Source organism: Neodiprion virginianus, chromosome 1 (genome assembly GCF_021901495.1).
Source record: "Neodiprion virginianus isolate iyNeoVirg1 chromosome 1, iyNeoVirg1.1, whole genome shotgun sequence".
Lineage (NCBI taxonomy): Eukaryota > Metazoa > Arthropoda > Insecta > Hymenoptera > Diprionidae > Neodiprion > Neodiprion virginianus.
The window spans coordinates 312597-329299 of record NC_060877.1 but is presented as its reverse complement, the minus strand read 5'-3'; the positions used below and the strand labels follow the sequence as shown (position 1 = coordinate 329299).

The following is a 16703-nucleotide window of genomic DNA, read 5'->3' as shown; positions in this document are numbered from 1 at the left end:
CTTGTTTTTCACTCCGTAAAGCGGTGATAAGCTTTATCTAAACCAATCAGAAGGCGGCCTTAACGGAAAATCTTCTTTTCACGAGTGAAGAATAAGGAAGAATCAGGCCCCAGGTGTAGCCGGACCGACTTCAAACCTCAATCCGCCAATTCATTGCCTGAACCACGTGACCCGTCGTAATGAGGTTAACTAAGGTTAATAAATACATCTGAAGATGGCGGTACTATCAAAGAGTCTATTTTCAATATCTATTATCGCCTTGACGTTCGTGGTTGAATAAGGGAGGGGTACTTCTTGTGCGCCGTGTTTGTCGTGTCGTTTTGGTGAGACGTGATGACGTCAGACTTGAAGGCTCGAGCCGTGTTTGAAGCCGAAAAGGGCGTGAAAGTGTGGTGTGCTCATCATTTTATATAATTTATTTCATTAGAAATATGTACAAATAGGTGTAGTGTCTGAGTGAATTGTTAATTATGTTCGGTGCTGTCTGTGCGTGATAGAAAACATGTTTCGTTGTATACCGATATTCAAAGGGTGTAACAGGCAGGTGGAATACGTTGACAAGCGTCACTGCTCGTTGCCTAGTGTTCCCGAGGATATTCTACGTTATTCACGTAGTTTGGAAGAATTACTTCTAGACGCGAATCACATACGTGACTTGCCGAAGGTACGAGAGCATGAAAACAATTTACTTGCAGAAATAAAGTATCGAATGTAATTTTGAACGGAAAATCAAAATAAAGTAACAAATTAGTGAAAAAAAGCAATGCATAAACTTGTCGAAAAAAATCGACATTGTTTTCAGGAGATTAATCTCATTTTTCACTGTTGTTATTTGTTGCAGAATTTCTTTCGTCTGCAAAGACTTCGACGATTAGGACTAAGTGACAATGAAATACACCGCTTGCCGCCGGATATTCAAAATTTTGAAAACCTCGTGGAGCTGGACGTGTCAAGAAATGGTTAAGTGTTTGCTTGTCGCATTAGGCATTTTTTGGCGAACTGTTGGTATAGGTACCAAAATGAACCAAAGTATAGTATACGTGACGCTCAATACTGTTCCGGTACCCCTTAGATGCCACACCAGTGGCTCGTCAAAAAATGCTTATTGTTTGGTTCCAAAATTCCATTACTTTCACCCCTCTTCTGCTTTCCCGGTAGATCCGAATCCCCCCGCTCCACCATGTGTCGGTCTGCCGCTGTCTCGTAATTCTTAAAAACTCGCGATCGTTTTCCATTTTACCGTTTTTTTCTTCAAGAATACCATGATGTCATTGCTCATAAGTATCATAACGCCATACGTATGCTTGTAGCAAACGCGAAATTGAATCGAGTCTTGCACTGTGCATTGAATTCCTTGTATCGCGGGGGCGGGAGGGGCGGCATGCGGGAGGGACAATGACCAGTAAGCATCCATTACAGGAGAGAGTCGGAAGTCGACTGGCACTGTCCTATGGAAGGTAACCCTGCGTACACTGTCCCAAATGAACCCGTAAGATGCATGAACTATACGCCGTGTACGTACTCGTAGTCGCGATACGCGGGCGGCTTTACGTCGCTCACCTATTTTACTATACTGTGAGGGCTACTTATCTTGATCATCTCGTATTTATCTTGAAACATTTTGAATAGCGCTCACTATCTTATAAACCTTGCACACGTAAGTCGACGGGAAATGTCCTAAATTACCCCGTAAGATGTATACGTCGTATACGTACTACTACATAGTCGCGATCGTGTGCGACTTTTTACATTCTCTCACTAACTTTACTATAGTGTAAGGGCTATTTGAAACATTTTCAATAGCGCTTACTACTTTATATACCTTATACACGTAATTGTATTTTGAATTTACGAAATATCAATACACTCATTCAAAAATACCCGATACAATGGTTCAATAACTAATGTACTACATTATCAAGGAAAATGCCGATCATTCGTAAATCGGCGTACTTACAAATGCGATTGTCATTATTATGCATATGTATTTACGTACACGTGTACATAGGTATCCATGTATATGCTGTACTCGAAGAAGTCCTGTGGGCTTAAGCATCCTATTTCTGAATGTATCGTAGATCCAAGTCATGGACACCTGGGAAATGCCTAAAAAACTGAAGTAACATTTTGTAACCAAGATAACCTAACCATACACTGTTTAATCACATTCTGATATTACACCAGAGACAAACTTTTAGTTATTATTGACCTGGTTGAATCGAAAGAGTCCTTTATTTCACCAGATTAGATCAATCATTCCTTAGATAGTTCGGGTTTTATGTCAGCAAGATGATGGGAAAGAGCAATGAGAATGATTGCTTTATCCATTCCATTTTTCGTTATTTAGTTTAAATTACCATTTGAACTGATTCTAGTTCGTATATACATGTCCACTGTATATATTATAAGTAAGGACAGTATATAATACCAACGGTGCTCATTACAATTTTTAGAACGAGCTTTGTCAAAGGTTATGAGCTTGTCTCTGTAAACTTCAAAGAATGGCGACTGATAACAGTAAAATGTTGAGTCATTATTTGTTGCTCGATACTAAGAATTCTTGTGTGCTCGATCAGCTGCAATATTCACTCATACTCACACATGTATTGTGAGCCAAATTATTTATTTATATTGAAAAGTTATATTACTGACAATGCAAATTCATGATAAAGTTAGGTCGATCAAAACTTTAAGCATATACAGAAAGTGAGTTGAAGTTATGATACAGTTTGGCACTGATATTATGCACACTAATGTCTATCTCTAAAGACTACAGCAATTAAAGATGACACCCTTGTTTTTCTCTTGCATGTACTAATTTAACTTTTGTTTTTCACTGTTGACAGTAAGAAAATCACGTCTTGGAACTTGAGTTGCGATAAAAGTCCAGAATGAAATTAACTGTTGTACATTGTTACTGTTTCTAGCATACCATAAAATCTATACTAGTAGACACAACAAAACGCCTATACGTGCATCTTCCGAAGTGAATTATTTTATAAACCATGATCATTATTTTGTTGTAGACATACCGGATATACCTGAAAACATCAAGAATTTGCGAGCTCTACAGGTGGCTGATTTTAGCAGCAATCCTATACCTAAGTACGAGTGCTTTATGACTAAGTGATTATACTGGAGTAAAAGATTTGAAAAAAGTCAAGCCTGTATTTACAATACTCTTTTACTTAGAAATTAAATTCTCCTCACCTTGTTGTACATAATGAAGTATTTCTTTTTCAGGTTACCAGCTGGGTTTGTGCAGCTGAGGAATCTGACTGTTTTGGGTTTGAATGATATGTCGCTAACGAACTTGCCATCAGATTTTGGAAGGTACCTTCATATGAAATATCAATTTATTATTTGCACACAAATCGAAACAAGCATAAAATGCCTTCTATAGTACAAATGCAAAAGTATTCCAATGGTAAAGTTAGCGTTTGAGTTAAAGATGGAGATGAATAAGTTTCTTTTCATAAAAGTGATACGTCAAAGAAAACGGAGAGAAAAATCGAATACGTTCGGAAGATTCAAAGATTACAATGATCATTAAATAGTCATAGGACTCTGGAGTCACATTTTTTTATGACCTGACCCTTATGATAGGAAATACAATTTTTAAATGGCTGGAATTAATTATGATTATAATATTGATACAGTTTAGAAGCGCTGCAATCCTTGGAATTAAGAGAAAATTTACTCAAGTCACTGCCAGAATCGCTTTCTCAGTTATTGAAACTTGAACGATTGGACCTCGGGGACAATGAAATCGAAGAGTTGGTAAGTAATTGTCAACTATTTAATTAAACTAAAACCGATTGAGAAAGAAAACTATTTGAGATCTGGGATGTTTTATCACGGATATACTGGAATGAAAACTTTTTTTTCAGCCAGTACACATAGGGAAATTGCCGGCGTTGCAAGAGTTGTGGCTAGATCACAATCAGCTGCAACATTTGCCACCTCAAATTGGAGAGTTGACTACATTAGCTTGCCTCGATGTGTCAGAGAACAGGTTGGAGGATCTTCCGGAAGAGATTGGTGGTCTTGTTTCGCTCACAGACCTGCACTTATCCCAGAACGTTATTGAAAAGCTGCCTGATGGGCTCGGCAAGCTGAAGAAACTGACAATTCTAAAGGTGGATCAAAATAGGTTGTCTACTCTAAACCACAACGTTGGCAGGTAAAGATATATGATGCTAGATATCAGCGCAATGCTCACATCGGTGATGTTCATGCTATCATTTGGGCCGGTGTTGTACACCGTAGTATCGATTCTGACCTCCCTAGTTTCAGTGCGTTGGCTCGACGTGCCCCTAACATTGGATATAGGCCACTGGTGCTAGCCTTATTTCTAAGTCACTAAAACTGGAGGGGTCAGATTTGACTTGCATACGAATACAAGAAGTTGATAAATTATTGACTTTTTGTTCGGGATCATAAAGTAGTGCACAGGTATAGGCATTGACTGAAGAATTCAAAGACTGTTACTCTTGCCCAAATTTTCATGGCCAATACTCTGCAGGTGAGTGTGGGCCTACACAGACTTGGCACCACGAAAAGCTTGGTTAACTATACGGCGGCTTATTTATTAGCGGGACTCATGTAACATACAACCCCAAAAGACTCAATTCGTGTGACCATCTTCAATAGTCTCCAGTCAACGGTATAGGCATCCGCAGCCACTCTGACAATATCATATATGCAATAAAATATATGTTACACAGACCTGAGCATTACTGGATACCTGCGCCTGATATTTGCAAAAGAGTTCAATGTACCAAAAATTATACAACCGCTTCTAATTGTTTCAGTTGTGAAAATCTCCAGGAGCTTATTTTAACGGAAAATTTCCTCTTGGAGTTGCCGCCGTCTATTGGAAACCTACTAAACCTAAATAATTTGAATGTGGATCGAAACAGCCTTCAGTTTCTTCCTACAGAAATTGGTAAGTAAATACTACTTAAGGTTCTTATATTTATAATTTTAAGGGATACATTTGCAATATTTTTTGGCTCAAATTTTAAAAATTACCACTTTTTTGATAACAGGCAATTTACTGAAGTTGGGTGTCCTCTCCTTGCGTGATAATAAATTGCAATATCTTCCGAATGAAGTCGGTAAATGTACAGCTCTCCATGTCTTGGACGTGTCCGGTAACAGGTAATAGCATTCAACCTCTTCAGTTATTTTTTAACATAACGTCTACTTACTTTGTGAAGTACGTAGTAAATTATGAAAAATTTGACGAAAATGTAGATTCCTGCTGAAATCACCAATCAGTTACTTATAATATTATTTTTCAGATTGCAGTACTTGCCATACTCGTTGATCAATTTAAACTTAAAAGCAGTTTGGTTAAGTGAAAACCAGGCTCAGCCAATGCTGACATTCCAGACAGACATTGATGACGAAACGGAACAGGAAGTACTCACATGTTTTCTTTTGCCACAGCTTGAATATCATCCCGAAAATCAACATGGTAAGTTATTTTGGATTCTTATAGTAGAAATTTTTCATGATTTCTACAATCGAATGTTTGGTGTATCTTACATTTGAAATAATTTTTGTTGTGATTATTTTTTTTCGAATCTCTCATAGTATGTATGACTTTTTCAGATAGAGGAAGGTTAAGTACGTTGACCGGGATCCGAGATACGATTGTAGGAGAAGAAATGAGAGAAGTGGGAAGCAGCGATGACGAGGGTTGGCAAGAAAGGGAGGCTTCACGTACACATTCCGTCAAGTTTACAGACGAAGCACCAGAGACTGACAAGGAGGTGAGCTCAACACGTGCTGACCCTACCTTTTCCTTTTCATTTTTAGTTCAGGCTATGAAGGTGATTTTTTGCCTACAACAGACTGATTCTTATAGCATGCTCTGACTCTGGGAAGTGTATTGTGGTATGTAAGGGATCAAATAATTATTTTTTACATTTTAAACGACTTGCAGAAATCTATGATGAATATTCTCTCTTTTCGTACTTTGTAGTTTTATATACCAAGTGAAGGTACATCACTATGCACACGTTACTTTGAATCTTGACATACGTTTTCCGTTTAAATTTTTTAAATATGTTTTTACAATTTTTATTGTTTATCTATATTGAATAGTGTTCCGACTTGGTCAGTCTGTTCATTTGATAAACGTAACTGCAATGTCAAACAGGAGGACTGTCTATTATTTGTAGGGCCTGCAAATCTATGATTTTGTCATCAATCTTTTTAATACACTTGGCATACTGTGGAACCAAATATAATATACATGTGCATATATTCTCTAGTAAATATATTATTTAAACTTTGACTGAATCTGAAAACTGTTACTTATGTCAAATGAAACACTTATATTATTTGAAATTTTACTTAACAACATATCTAGTCTTACAGCCTGAGTAAATGTAATCATCAGCGATACGTATAAACAACTGTCAAATTTTTTCAATCTCAATTTTTTACTTTTGATAAAAGAATTCTCAGAAATGTCTTCTAGTGTTATCGACTACTTATATTATCGCAATATTGCTTGAGAAGGAGCTGAACTATGTTTTGTTTCTCTTTTCTGTAACTAAAAAGAATTTACTCTACAACTACCCATCATCATTATTATGATTATTAATTTTTACAAAGATATCGCCCTAAAGTTTCATGAATATTGCGACAAAGCAACGAATTTGAACAGCATTATTCTTGTATTAAAGATTGAATAGAACCTTAATGCGTTATCTGCTTTGAAGTGGTTGAAATTGATTAACCATGCTACAGTGAATCATTAAAGACTACTATAATCAAGAAGAAATCATTACAAGTTCAGTTTTTCTCCAAGTCGTAGTGGAAGCCTTTAATTTTAACTTTCACTCCATCTTCATACTTCGATTGACATCCTAATCGGAGTTTGTGTTTCTTAAAACTAGAAACTAAATTATTCGAGTTCAATAAACAGAAAATAACGTATTCTTGTTTGTCTTTTTCATCATTGTATTTTCGCTATCAAATATCCTGTTGTTCTTACAAGAGAGGGTTATATTTGTATTCAAATTCCTGCAGTTGTTCTTCAGTAACTCTACACTGCATTGGGATTGCGTACACGTACAACATTCACTGGAACTGTAAACTGTGATTTCTTACCCTGACGCAAAGAAACTTATATTTTTTACATACGTTGAAATATTACAAAAATATTCAAAATATGATATTTCACAGACTCAATGTATTACTTGTGATCACCACTTACATCTGGTACAATTCACATATTTTCACCTTGAAGAACTATCAGTGAGCAGAAGAAATAGTCTGACACATTCGCTGTACCCACAGAATTATCAACACATGCAAATATCTACTTTATTCAAAACTGTGTTGTATACGAATATCATTTCTTACTTCCATCTATCATTTTTTCAAATTTCTGTATCTAATCACAATCGGGCCTTGTTGTGACACCGCTGTCCCAGGAGGACCTGCTATAGAGAGAATCCCTCAATCCTCGACGACTCGCTTGGGCGGACCTTGTTCTTGGTATGAGTGAGGCATCCTGTGGTAGAAGGAGAACGCTAGGTTGGGTCCGCACTGCGATCAGTTGTGTTTAAGTTGGATGCCTCCTAACGAGGCCCCATTGTATTTTGAATAGGTCTCATTTTTATTCACATTTCGCTTAGGGGAGGGTTGCCTATATCACACCGCTTTTCAGAGTTTTAATAATATGTTGCACTTCACTTGTCTTTTTCACAAAATGACGGCTCTTCATGTATTGTTTTGAAACTTTTGACAAGCAGATTCAACTGTTCGAATTACTTGAACAACATTTAGTATGGTTTATTAACAAGTTTCGTTAGCTTTGCAACTAGTAAGATTTTCGAATAGTTTCTCGAGTTACACAATTGGCGCTCCAATGACACTTCATGTTTAATTATACGTATACATACATTTCATACTATAAGTATCAGGTCCACCCGATGGAAAAGCCCAGAGATGTCTGTTGCGTGTGATGTTTTTTTTTTTTTTTTTTCCCGTCTTTTTTCAATAAAATGCCGGTGGTGTAATTTGGGCAATATTCTTCTACACTTGAAGGCTCAGCTATCGCTTTTCTATAATATATTGTTACGTGCTTTCGCAAATGTTCGTTGTACATTTTTTATAATAATGAAGTTGTATTCCTTTTTTCAGACACCATTTGTACGTCAGAACACGCCTCATCCTAAGGAATTGAAGGCTAAGGCTCACAAGCTGTTTGGTAAAGGCAAAAATGAAAGCCGCTCAGGATCAACTGAGGAGCAGGTTGTACAGAAAACTTGACACCCAATGCAAACAAGCAAATTGATTATACCTATCGTTGATAGTGTAACACAAATTTTTTCATACCAGCAATTCAATATTCTTCATTTTTCTGTCAACTAGGATGTTTCCCAAACTTTTGGTTTGGATAAAATAGAATCAGAGGAACAAACAAAAGGTACAGAATTGGAAAATTTTATAACTACTGAACAGGAAAATCAGCCTTTACAGAATTTCGTTGAAGTCGACAAGTTCGGACACAGTGTGTCCGCTTTGGAAGCGTTGGATGACATTCGCGATGTTCCTATACCAAACGAACAATCGCCTGTCCCGCCCCAACAGCCTTCCGGCCAGAATACCTTGCAGGTGAATGGCAATACACGACATTCTTACGACTGCTACTATCTTTGAAGCGAGAATTTGTCCACCAAAATTATCACGGACTTCTTTATTTGTGTCAGAAAGAGATTATCTGAATATACAAAAAAATCAGCCATTAAATTATTTTAAACTATTGTATAGGATGCAGAAATAGAGAGACTGCTGCCCGATGCTAAAATTAAAGACGATTCCGACGAGGAAGACGTACAAAGGCACGTTGAATTTTCAGTAACAGAAGGGTCAAATAACGACGAAAGTATGGGAGAAGTAGGCAGACCTAACAGGCTGCATCGGCGAGATACCCCCCATCATTTGAAAAATAAACGAATTCACACGTTAATCGATAAGGACAAAGTTGCTTCCATTATCGCACAGGTAAGCTCGTCATTAGCTTGGTACTTGATGTCAGCTGTTAGATTTTGTATGGCTATCGATATTCATAGTCTTGCCTTTACTTAATTAATGAATTAATCATCAGCTCGGTCATTAAAAGTGTCATTCAACTACTAAAGATAAATGTATGTCCAATCAGGCATTATTGAAAAAAGGTGATGAGCTTCCAGTATCACCCTTACCTCCAATGGATACCACAGACGACCAACACTGTCCAGGTATGTTATGAATAATGCATGCATATTTCATATTTAATAGAAATTTTATTTACAATTTTTTCTTAGATATCAATTTGTACAACTGTATCAATAGTCTTGTGAGTGAGAATATCTTTCAGCACTCTTGGGTTCATTTCTTAATCCTAAGAGGCATGACAAGATGTTCGTGAATTATCTCTTTCTCTGAAATCGTAATGTTATCTCATCTTGGACTCACATAATTCTGTGTTGTGTACACCTTTTTTATGATGGGTGGGGGGTGCGTGATATCATATCAGCTGCCAGTGTACAACCTTATCAGCTCTGATTAATCCATCTTTAAAATAGCGTACTACGTTCCTTTCACTGCACGAGCGTAGGCTATTTAGCAAGAAACGCTGACAATAGTGTAGTGGTTCTGGCTATTAATTTGTGGGAGTGGTTGTTAAGTTTTAAAGTTGGGACTATCGAGTGATTAATATGCCTCGAAGATACAAAGTTTTTACACTGAAGAAAAAGAAGAAACGTAATTAAAATTTTCTACATATGCACGGGAAAATTATTTGCACCATCTCAATTTATAATGTCAGACATTTCCTGTGGATCCAGTAGTTTTCGCATAGTCTATTTTTTTGGCCCAATAGGCCTCTAGATTGTAAAATTCTTAGAGAATCTTAAGGAATCATATCATTTACAATTTACATAGATAATATTATCAAATCTGATCACTGATACTGCAGTAAAGTTTTTTCATTCTCGCTATTATTATTTTACTTCCTTGCGTTTCCATTTACAATCTTGATTTGACGAAATATTCCTATTATGGTTTAAATTTGTGTGACATGTGATAACTTACGATTAGAAGTATAGAAATCTACGTGTTATGTGCTAGGCTCACACAAAAATTACTGAATTGATCTTATTACAGATACAGTATCAGATGCAGAGCCATCGATAGAAGTGCGTGAAGAACAATATGAGATTCACATAGAAAGAACAACGGGAGGTCTTGGCCTATCCATAGCTGGTGGTATAGGATCGACCCCGTTCAAGGGGGACGATGAAGGAATTTTTATTTCACGAGTAACAGAGGGTAAACTTAATTCATATTTGTACTAAACTCACATCTTTCAAGACTTTCTAACACCATGGTCAAATTTACTAAAAAATGAAATGTATCCTTCTACTGAGAGGACCCTGCGAAACATACCTGTCACACTCAAACAGGAGTCAACTGGCAGTGCTTGATGCAATGCATGGAGTCACCGCTGGTAGATTGTAAGGGTCCCTTTCACGAGATCTTCTCGATAAAATTACCTTGTTTTTTGGAACTCTGTTAACTCTACAGTTTATTAATTATTTATGTATTTGGAAATTTACCCGATGATGCAGCACCCAATGATAATTATATTACAGGAGGACCCGCAGAACTAGCTGGACTCCGAGTGGGAGATAAAGTAATTGCTGTTAATGGAGTGTCAGTCGTTAACGTGGATCACTATGATGCTGTGGAAGTTTTAAAAGCGTGTGGCCGTGTTCTTGTGTTAGTTGTTCTCAGAGAGGTCACCAGAATAATTCCATCATCAGAGCAAGTATGTAATTCACGTGTGCTTAATAGATTGACTTGCTGCAATGTGCATACAAACATGTGGGTGGATTACTTCATTGACAGCTTGTAATTTGTCGGAAGTGACTGAGTTAAATCTCAGCTGTCAGTGGGAGAATAATTTTAGGTCTTTGGACATGAAATATAAATCACATATTTGGATCTTGATATCCTTCTATTTACACATAATATTTTATTAATTCCTCGTGTTGTTATAGACGTCAATAAGGAAAGATTCGGTGTGTTCAAGTTTGAGGACTAGCCGAGCCCCTAGTGCAACATCTTATGTATCGTCTACTCTCTCGCATCATCTTGAAAATGGAGAGAACCAATTTACACCTCACGATACTCCGAAGGTAAAATTATCTCTCGTGTTATGGATTATCCTTATTTCAACTTGATTGATTTCGTGTAAAGTGAAACTTGTTGTTGCGGTTTAAAACATTATGCCAAGCATTTGGATATCAATGATCTTTTGAAATTTTCTGCAGATAAAAAAAATACCTGATCCAATTCCAAATGCCAGAGCAAGCAGCGAGCCTATGATGACTGTATTAGTGCACACTACGCTCATTCGGGACCAAAATGGTCTGGGATTTAGTATTGCTGGTGGCAAAAGCTCTCCACCTTTCAAAGATAATACCGATGTAAGTCGTACATTGCATCCATAAACTCCGAGGCCTTGGTCGGAACGTGATTAAATTCGCTAAACATTAACATGTCACTGGTGATTCTTGCAGGCAATATACATCTCGAGAATTACTGATGGAGGCGTTGCACAAAAGGATGGAAAATTGATGGTTGGAGACAAAGTTATATCGGTAAAATTTGAATTCATCTCTTCAAATTATTTTCAGTCGTAAAATGAAACCATATATGATAAAGTGGAGTGGAAATTGACGAACAAATTTCAATTTGCAGATAAATGGAGTCGAAATGACTGGTGCCAAGCACGAACAAGCTGTAGGCATGCTTACTGGTCTGGAGAGATTCGTTAGACTAGTAGTTGAACGCGAAATACCCTTAACTCAGGCGAATCCTTCTAATCCGTTGACCCCGTCAGAAAAATCTCCACGAGTCATCGGAACACCGCGCCCGTACACGGGACTTTACAATGCCAACAGTTATATGGCGAATAGGCCGGGATATGCAGGGTATCGCCGCTCTATGGACGCGGATAAAAACTTGACACAAAGCCCAACGTCTAAAACGCCTCCTCCTACCAACGCTGAGGTTGTGAACGGAGCTTCTAAAGTCAATGGAATTACCGAAACTGCGAATCCTCTCAGAAATTCCACACCAGCAATGTTGTCTGGCGCTAATAACGTAAACCAGCCACACCCACAGTCACAACCACAACCACAGCCAGCTCCGCGGCATAGCGTTTCTCAAACAGCATCCGTTGCTGTTCCCGCGCCATCTGTAGAGCGAGAATCAAGGCCGGCTTCACCACAGGAGGATATACAGGTACCGAAGCCAATCACCAACGAGGAATTTCAGGCCATGATCCCTGCTCATTTCCTACGACCTCCGACATCCTCGCCCTCACCAGACTCCCACCAGGGCCCTGTCGTCACAGTGACTATCAAGCAACCCGATAATCTCCCAAGGGATATTAACTTCCCCCCGGCGCCAACCACCATTGGCAAAGTTACCGAGACCATCACAAAGAGCACCCTTACCGAAACAGTGGTCACTAGAGTCACCGACAACGAGCTGGTTCACCCAGTCATCATTGAGGTATGTGCCTCTTTGCTCACAGCATGCAGTTTTCACATTATCTCCATAGCAGATGCACTTACTACTTATGTGTATGATATAATTGTATGAGTCACAATCCCGCAAGGCACACTTCATATGATTTTAACGCCGGTCTAACACAAACCGTTGACGATATAAATTCTCGTTCTACTTCTCATACGCAAATGAAATTTATAGTAGTTCATAGTAGTTCAATACACTAATACAATTGTGAAAGTCAAGAAAAAAATGCAAATATCAGGAAGATCGGCGATAGTGTGGGAATTTTTTCAGCAATTTTTAAGAGTTGGTGATCGTTAGCGTTCTACAATATTTATTGAATCAATTTTTCAAATAATGGTCCCCTACATGTTACTAAGGAATGATCACATATTAATTAAATTGATGATGGGATCAAAAGGATATGACGCTTGGTACTTCTGATTTCACGTATGTTACAGCGGTATACAATACACAATAGTAACGAAGATTGACTTCAGCTTTTACACCGGCTCCTTTGTCAAGCATTTTAATGCATGCAAAACCTTCATTTGTACAATTTTGGGAAGATTAATGACAAAATCCAACACATGCATGTTACTATGGTGTTTTACATAAAAATAGATGACATACATTAGAATTACATAGACCTCACTGCATAATAGTTTTTTTGTGCTTTAAATTGGTTACGGATTAGCCTTTAATTTTATTCGTGATAAAAAAAATTCATTGAAACGTAATTAGTTCTCATTCAATTTTGATAATTGTGTCGCAGATTCGCAACTTTTTGTTTTTGTGGTACGAATAATACAGCTGCATAAGTGTTCGATTTTTTTAGTCTTGTAAGTTGAGGTGATACAATCTCATTTGTATAGTTTTCAAATTTCCAGTTCTTTATGCAACAATTTCAAGAATTAAATATCCGTAGGGAAAAAAGGAACATTCCAGGAAAGCCTTGTTTTGAGAAATGTACTACTGCAAAAAGCAGGCATACACGGCTTGGTAATTTTTTAATCATCATTGAATAATTTTATCTTTTATTCAATGTGTACTTAGTTTTACATAGATCTTTATTTAGGGGGATGGAAAGTGTCTGTTTTACGAGTTGATTACTTTCAAGAATAGATTAATGTATCGATACCCACAAGGTGTAGAGACTTGGCAAGCACTACACTGGTCAGAAATTAATCAACCTATAATATTGGTAAAACTTAGTATTGGAATAACAGTGAAACTTTGTTAGTACCAAGGCCTGCTAATACAGCCTTGCTTGATGCATGTCTTAACGACCTTCTCCCTCTATCGCAAGTGACAACGACCGAACACACACTCACGTCTTTGTTATATGGGAGGTGGGTAAAGTAAGAGACTCCGTATTTTCGTAATCCATCAGCTTTAACGACAGTATTATGGTTACAGTAGTTTGTCAACAAACTACGTATTCTAACTTTCGACATAATTACTATGCTTATGCAAAATATTATTGGGCACCAATACTTGTAAATTGGATTATTAATTGTGCGTCCATCACTTTTTCACCAGCTAGGTGAGAATTATGATATAATTCCATAGATTCGGATACCTTGTGTAGAAATGGTTGTATTTAGACCTTTGATGTGACCGTAGAACGATATTGAAAAGAAAATATTTCATATATTGATATTATTATATTTCATTAACTGTAAATCATTTTTGATGATTGTATGGGTCGATGCTCAATCCATCGAAACTTAGAGGCCTATATTCTGGTATGAAAGTAGGTAAGTGTTATTGTATTATCTAAGAATTATCAGATTTTGTTCAAAAATGAAAACTCACACGAAACTACTGCTGTAAAAAGCATATCAGATATTAAACCCCAATGTCTGTCATTGATAAATGCTGTAAGACAGGCAAGGCCAATTCAATTTCTCGCAAGGAGATCCCCAGAATTACATACATTTGACGAGGTGATAGCAATTCTCGCAGTACGATAGAGGCATATGGATTTACATGGTTCTAGGTGCAGTTACATAAAGTATGTTGAAATTGTCGAGACCTACCAGGGGCCCTATAATGCGGTAATAAATTCTAATGTTTCAGCAACGAGCCAGGTTTCTATAACTGAACCTTACTGAACTGTAGCCTTAGTGGATAGTAGTTTGGAAACTGCGTTTTCAACTCGATCTCTCTTTTAGTTTAGCAGTAATGTTTTTCTTTCATCATGCTTTAGCAATTTTTTCAGTTTTAGCGAATATCCAACACCGTGTATTTGGCTGCTTCAACATTTTCAATTTCAGTTTGCATTTTATGATAGAATTCGCAAGATATCTCTATATCCCCTGTACGAATTAATGTAACAGTAATATTGCTTGGTTCACTGTAGGTAGTACGATACTAATTTGCTATAACTCAGTGACCATTTCATAACAGTCCATGAAAATCGGTTGTTAGTCGGTCTGAGGGTCTCCTTTTAGAATAAGCATCTTTTCGGCATCTCGAAATATATGAATATTCTTTGTAATGTTATTCCCATTCGGAATGATGATTCAATCAACCAGTCATTACACGATCAGTTATTCTGTAACTAATTACATTGAACTGTACCTCAATTTACAACACCATTTCTTGCCATCTACAGATTCAGGTTATTAGCACATTTATAAGATGGACCCAAATTAACGTCAAATATTTTAATTGCGTCGTATGAGACTATCGGCAGTGACGATCCTATCTTTTATCACTTATAATTTATAGAGACGAGTAATGTTGCCCTATTCAGAACTATGGTCTACAATATTGAAATTAAATCGTAGCATTGCTCATTTACTCCCTATACTTTTATCTATCTTCGGAATACTTAGGGAAGGAATGCTTCCAGTCTATATTAATTACCCATTTCGAATTCATCAGGGGCTGTTTCATTTACCGAATAAAGACGTCTTTCGCCTCAGATGTCTATATTCTCACAATATATGCTATTTTTAAAAATAGTTTATCCATCTATGTGTACAACGTTATGAATGTTCGCATTTGCTTCTGTCATTAATTAAATTTTAACTCAATTTTTTGGCTAGCAACTTGTAGGGTCTGTGAACAATTTGGGTGATTGGAGATGGTGAGTGATTCAGCCCTGAGAAGACTTTCCTCGCTGATGCTTGTCTCTTTTCGAAGTCAAAGCCTTTGCCTATTACACTGAATTCCTCAATTACTGCAACTTTTGATCCTCGCCTTCCGTACCTAATCCCAGAATTGGCCACTACTGTGTTCAAAATCGACTTGTTTCGTAGTTTGCCGACAACCCTGTCAAACATGTATCAATCCTGTTTGTGTACATAATAATACGAATAACCGCCATCGATCTAACGTACTTGACTAAGAAAGAACTGTTTAGGATGTCGTGCTGGTAAAGGAAGGATCTCTTGGATTCAGTATTATTGGCGGAACAGACCATTCGTGTATACCATTTGGAGTTAAGGAGCCTGGAATTTTTATATCTCACGTAAGTTATTGAAAGATAACACTCGCTAAACATTGACATATTCTCATCTATGTGATGACGATTCGTAATCATTTTTGCATTCCTTCGTGGGAATTTATCCCATCGTTAATCAATAGCTGCTTAAAATTTCAATTAATCATTCCTTTCTACTGTATGATTTATTGAAACATGTGTTACGATAATTCTCAGGTTGTACCTGATGGCATAGCTGCGAATTCTGGAAAGCTGAGAATGGGTGATAGAATATTAAAAGTAAATGGGACAGACGTAACAAAAGCTACTCACCAGGAAGCTGTGATGGAACTTCTGCGGCCTGGTGATTTCATTACACTCACCATCCGACACGATCCATTGCCAGATAGTTACCAAGTAAGTGATATACATATCTATACTATATGCGACTACGATCGTTTTTGAATTGCCACTTATGATAATAAAACCAGACTAGTTGTGTATTGTGCCTAAAGATACGACGAAGGACAATATTCAAAAAGTGCTATGCGCCAAGTTGCTTTGTTGAAAAGAGCTATGCTTGTATGTCGAAACTGGTCTCTATAGCAAGCAGATCGTTTTTATTTGCATAACTTGATGCTTGCCAAGAGTTGTCTTTTTTAACATATTATTTGAGCTT

At 37.3% G+C, this 16703-nt stretch overlaps 1 protein-coding gene across 9 annotated transcripts in view; it reads left to right on the top strand.

The window, feature by feature from the left end:
- Positions 1 to 176: 176 nt before the first annotated feature.
- Positions 177 to 16703, top strand: part of LOC124298883 (protein lap4-like) — a 35911-nt gene continuing 19384 nt past the window's right edge. For 2 of the 9 annotated variants that reach the window (XR_006906911.1, XM_046751499.1), the window contains exons 1-23: positions 177 to 664; positions 842 to 959; positions 3027 to 3105; positions 3244 to 3333; positions 3660 to 3780; positions 3891 to 4183; positions 4815 to 4948; positions 5052 to 5163; positions 5307 to 5482; positions 5620 to 5780; positions 7204 to 7275; positions 8167 to 8277; positions 8398 to 8640; positions 8797 to 9030; positions 9188 to 9266; positions 10174 to 10338; positions 10662 to 10837; positions 11070 to 11207; positions 11343 to 11498; positions 11592 to 11672; positions 11773 to 12591; positions 15965 to 16072; positions 16262 to 16441. Coding sequence is in view for 8 of the 9 variants with exons in the window: in XM_046751499.1 (XP_046607455.1) it covers positions 503 to 664; positions 842 to 959; positions 3027 to 3105; positions 3244 to 3333; positions 3660 to 3780; positions 3891 to 4183; positions 4815 to 4948; positions 5052 to 5163; positions 5307 to 5482; positions 5620 to 5780; positions 7204 to 7275; positions 8167 to 8277; positions 8398 to 8640; positions 8797 to 9030; positions 9188 to 9266; positions 10174 to 10338; positions 10662 to 10837; positions 11070 to 11207; positions 11343 to 11498; positions 11592 to 11672; positions 11773 to 12591; positions 15965 to 16072; positions 16262 to 16441 (4008 nt within the window). In the remaining variant the exon portion in view is untranslated. Of the gene's footprint in view, positions 665 to 841; positions 960 to 2687; positions 2707 to 3026; positions 3106 to 3243; positions 3334 to 3659; positions 3781 to 3890; positions 4184 to 4814; positions 4949 to 5051; positions 5164 to 5306; positions 5483 to 5619; positions 5781 to 7203; positions 7276 to 8166; positions 8278 to 8397; positions 8641 to 8796; positions 9031 to 9187; positions 9267 to 10173; positions 10339 to 10661; positions 10838 to 11069; positions 11208 to 11342; positions 11499 to 11591; positions 11673 to 11772; positions 12592 to 15964; positions 16073 to 16261; positions 16442 to 16703 lie in introns of those variants that run through there. The other 7 variants (XM_046751471.1, XM_046751513.1, XM_046751479.1 and 4 more) reach the window with 7 other exon arrangements.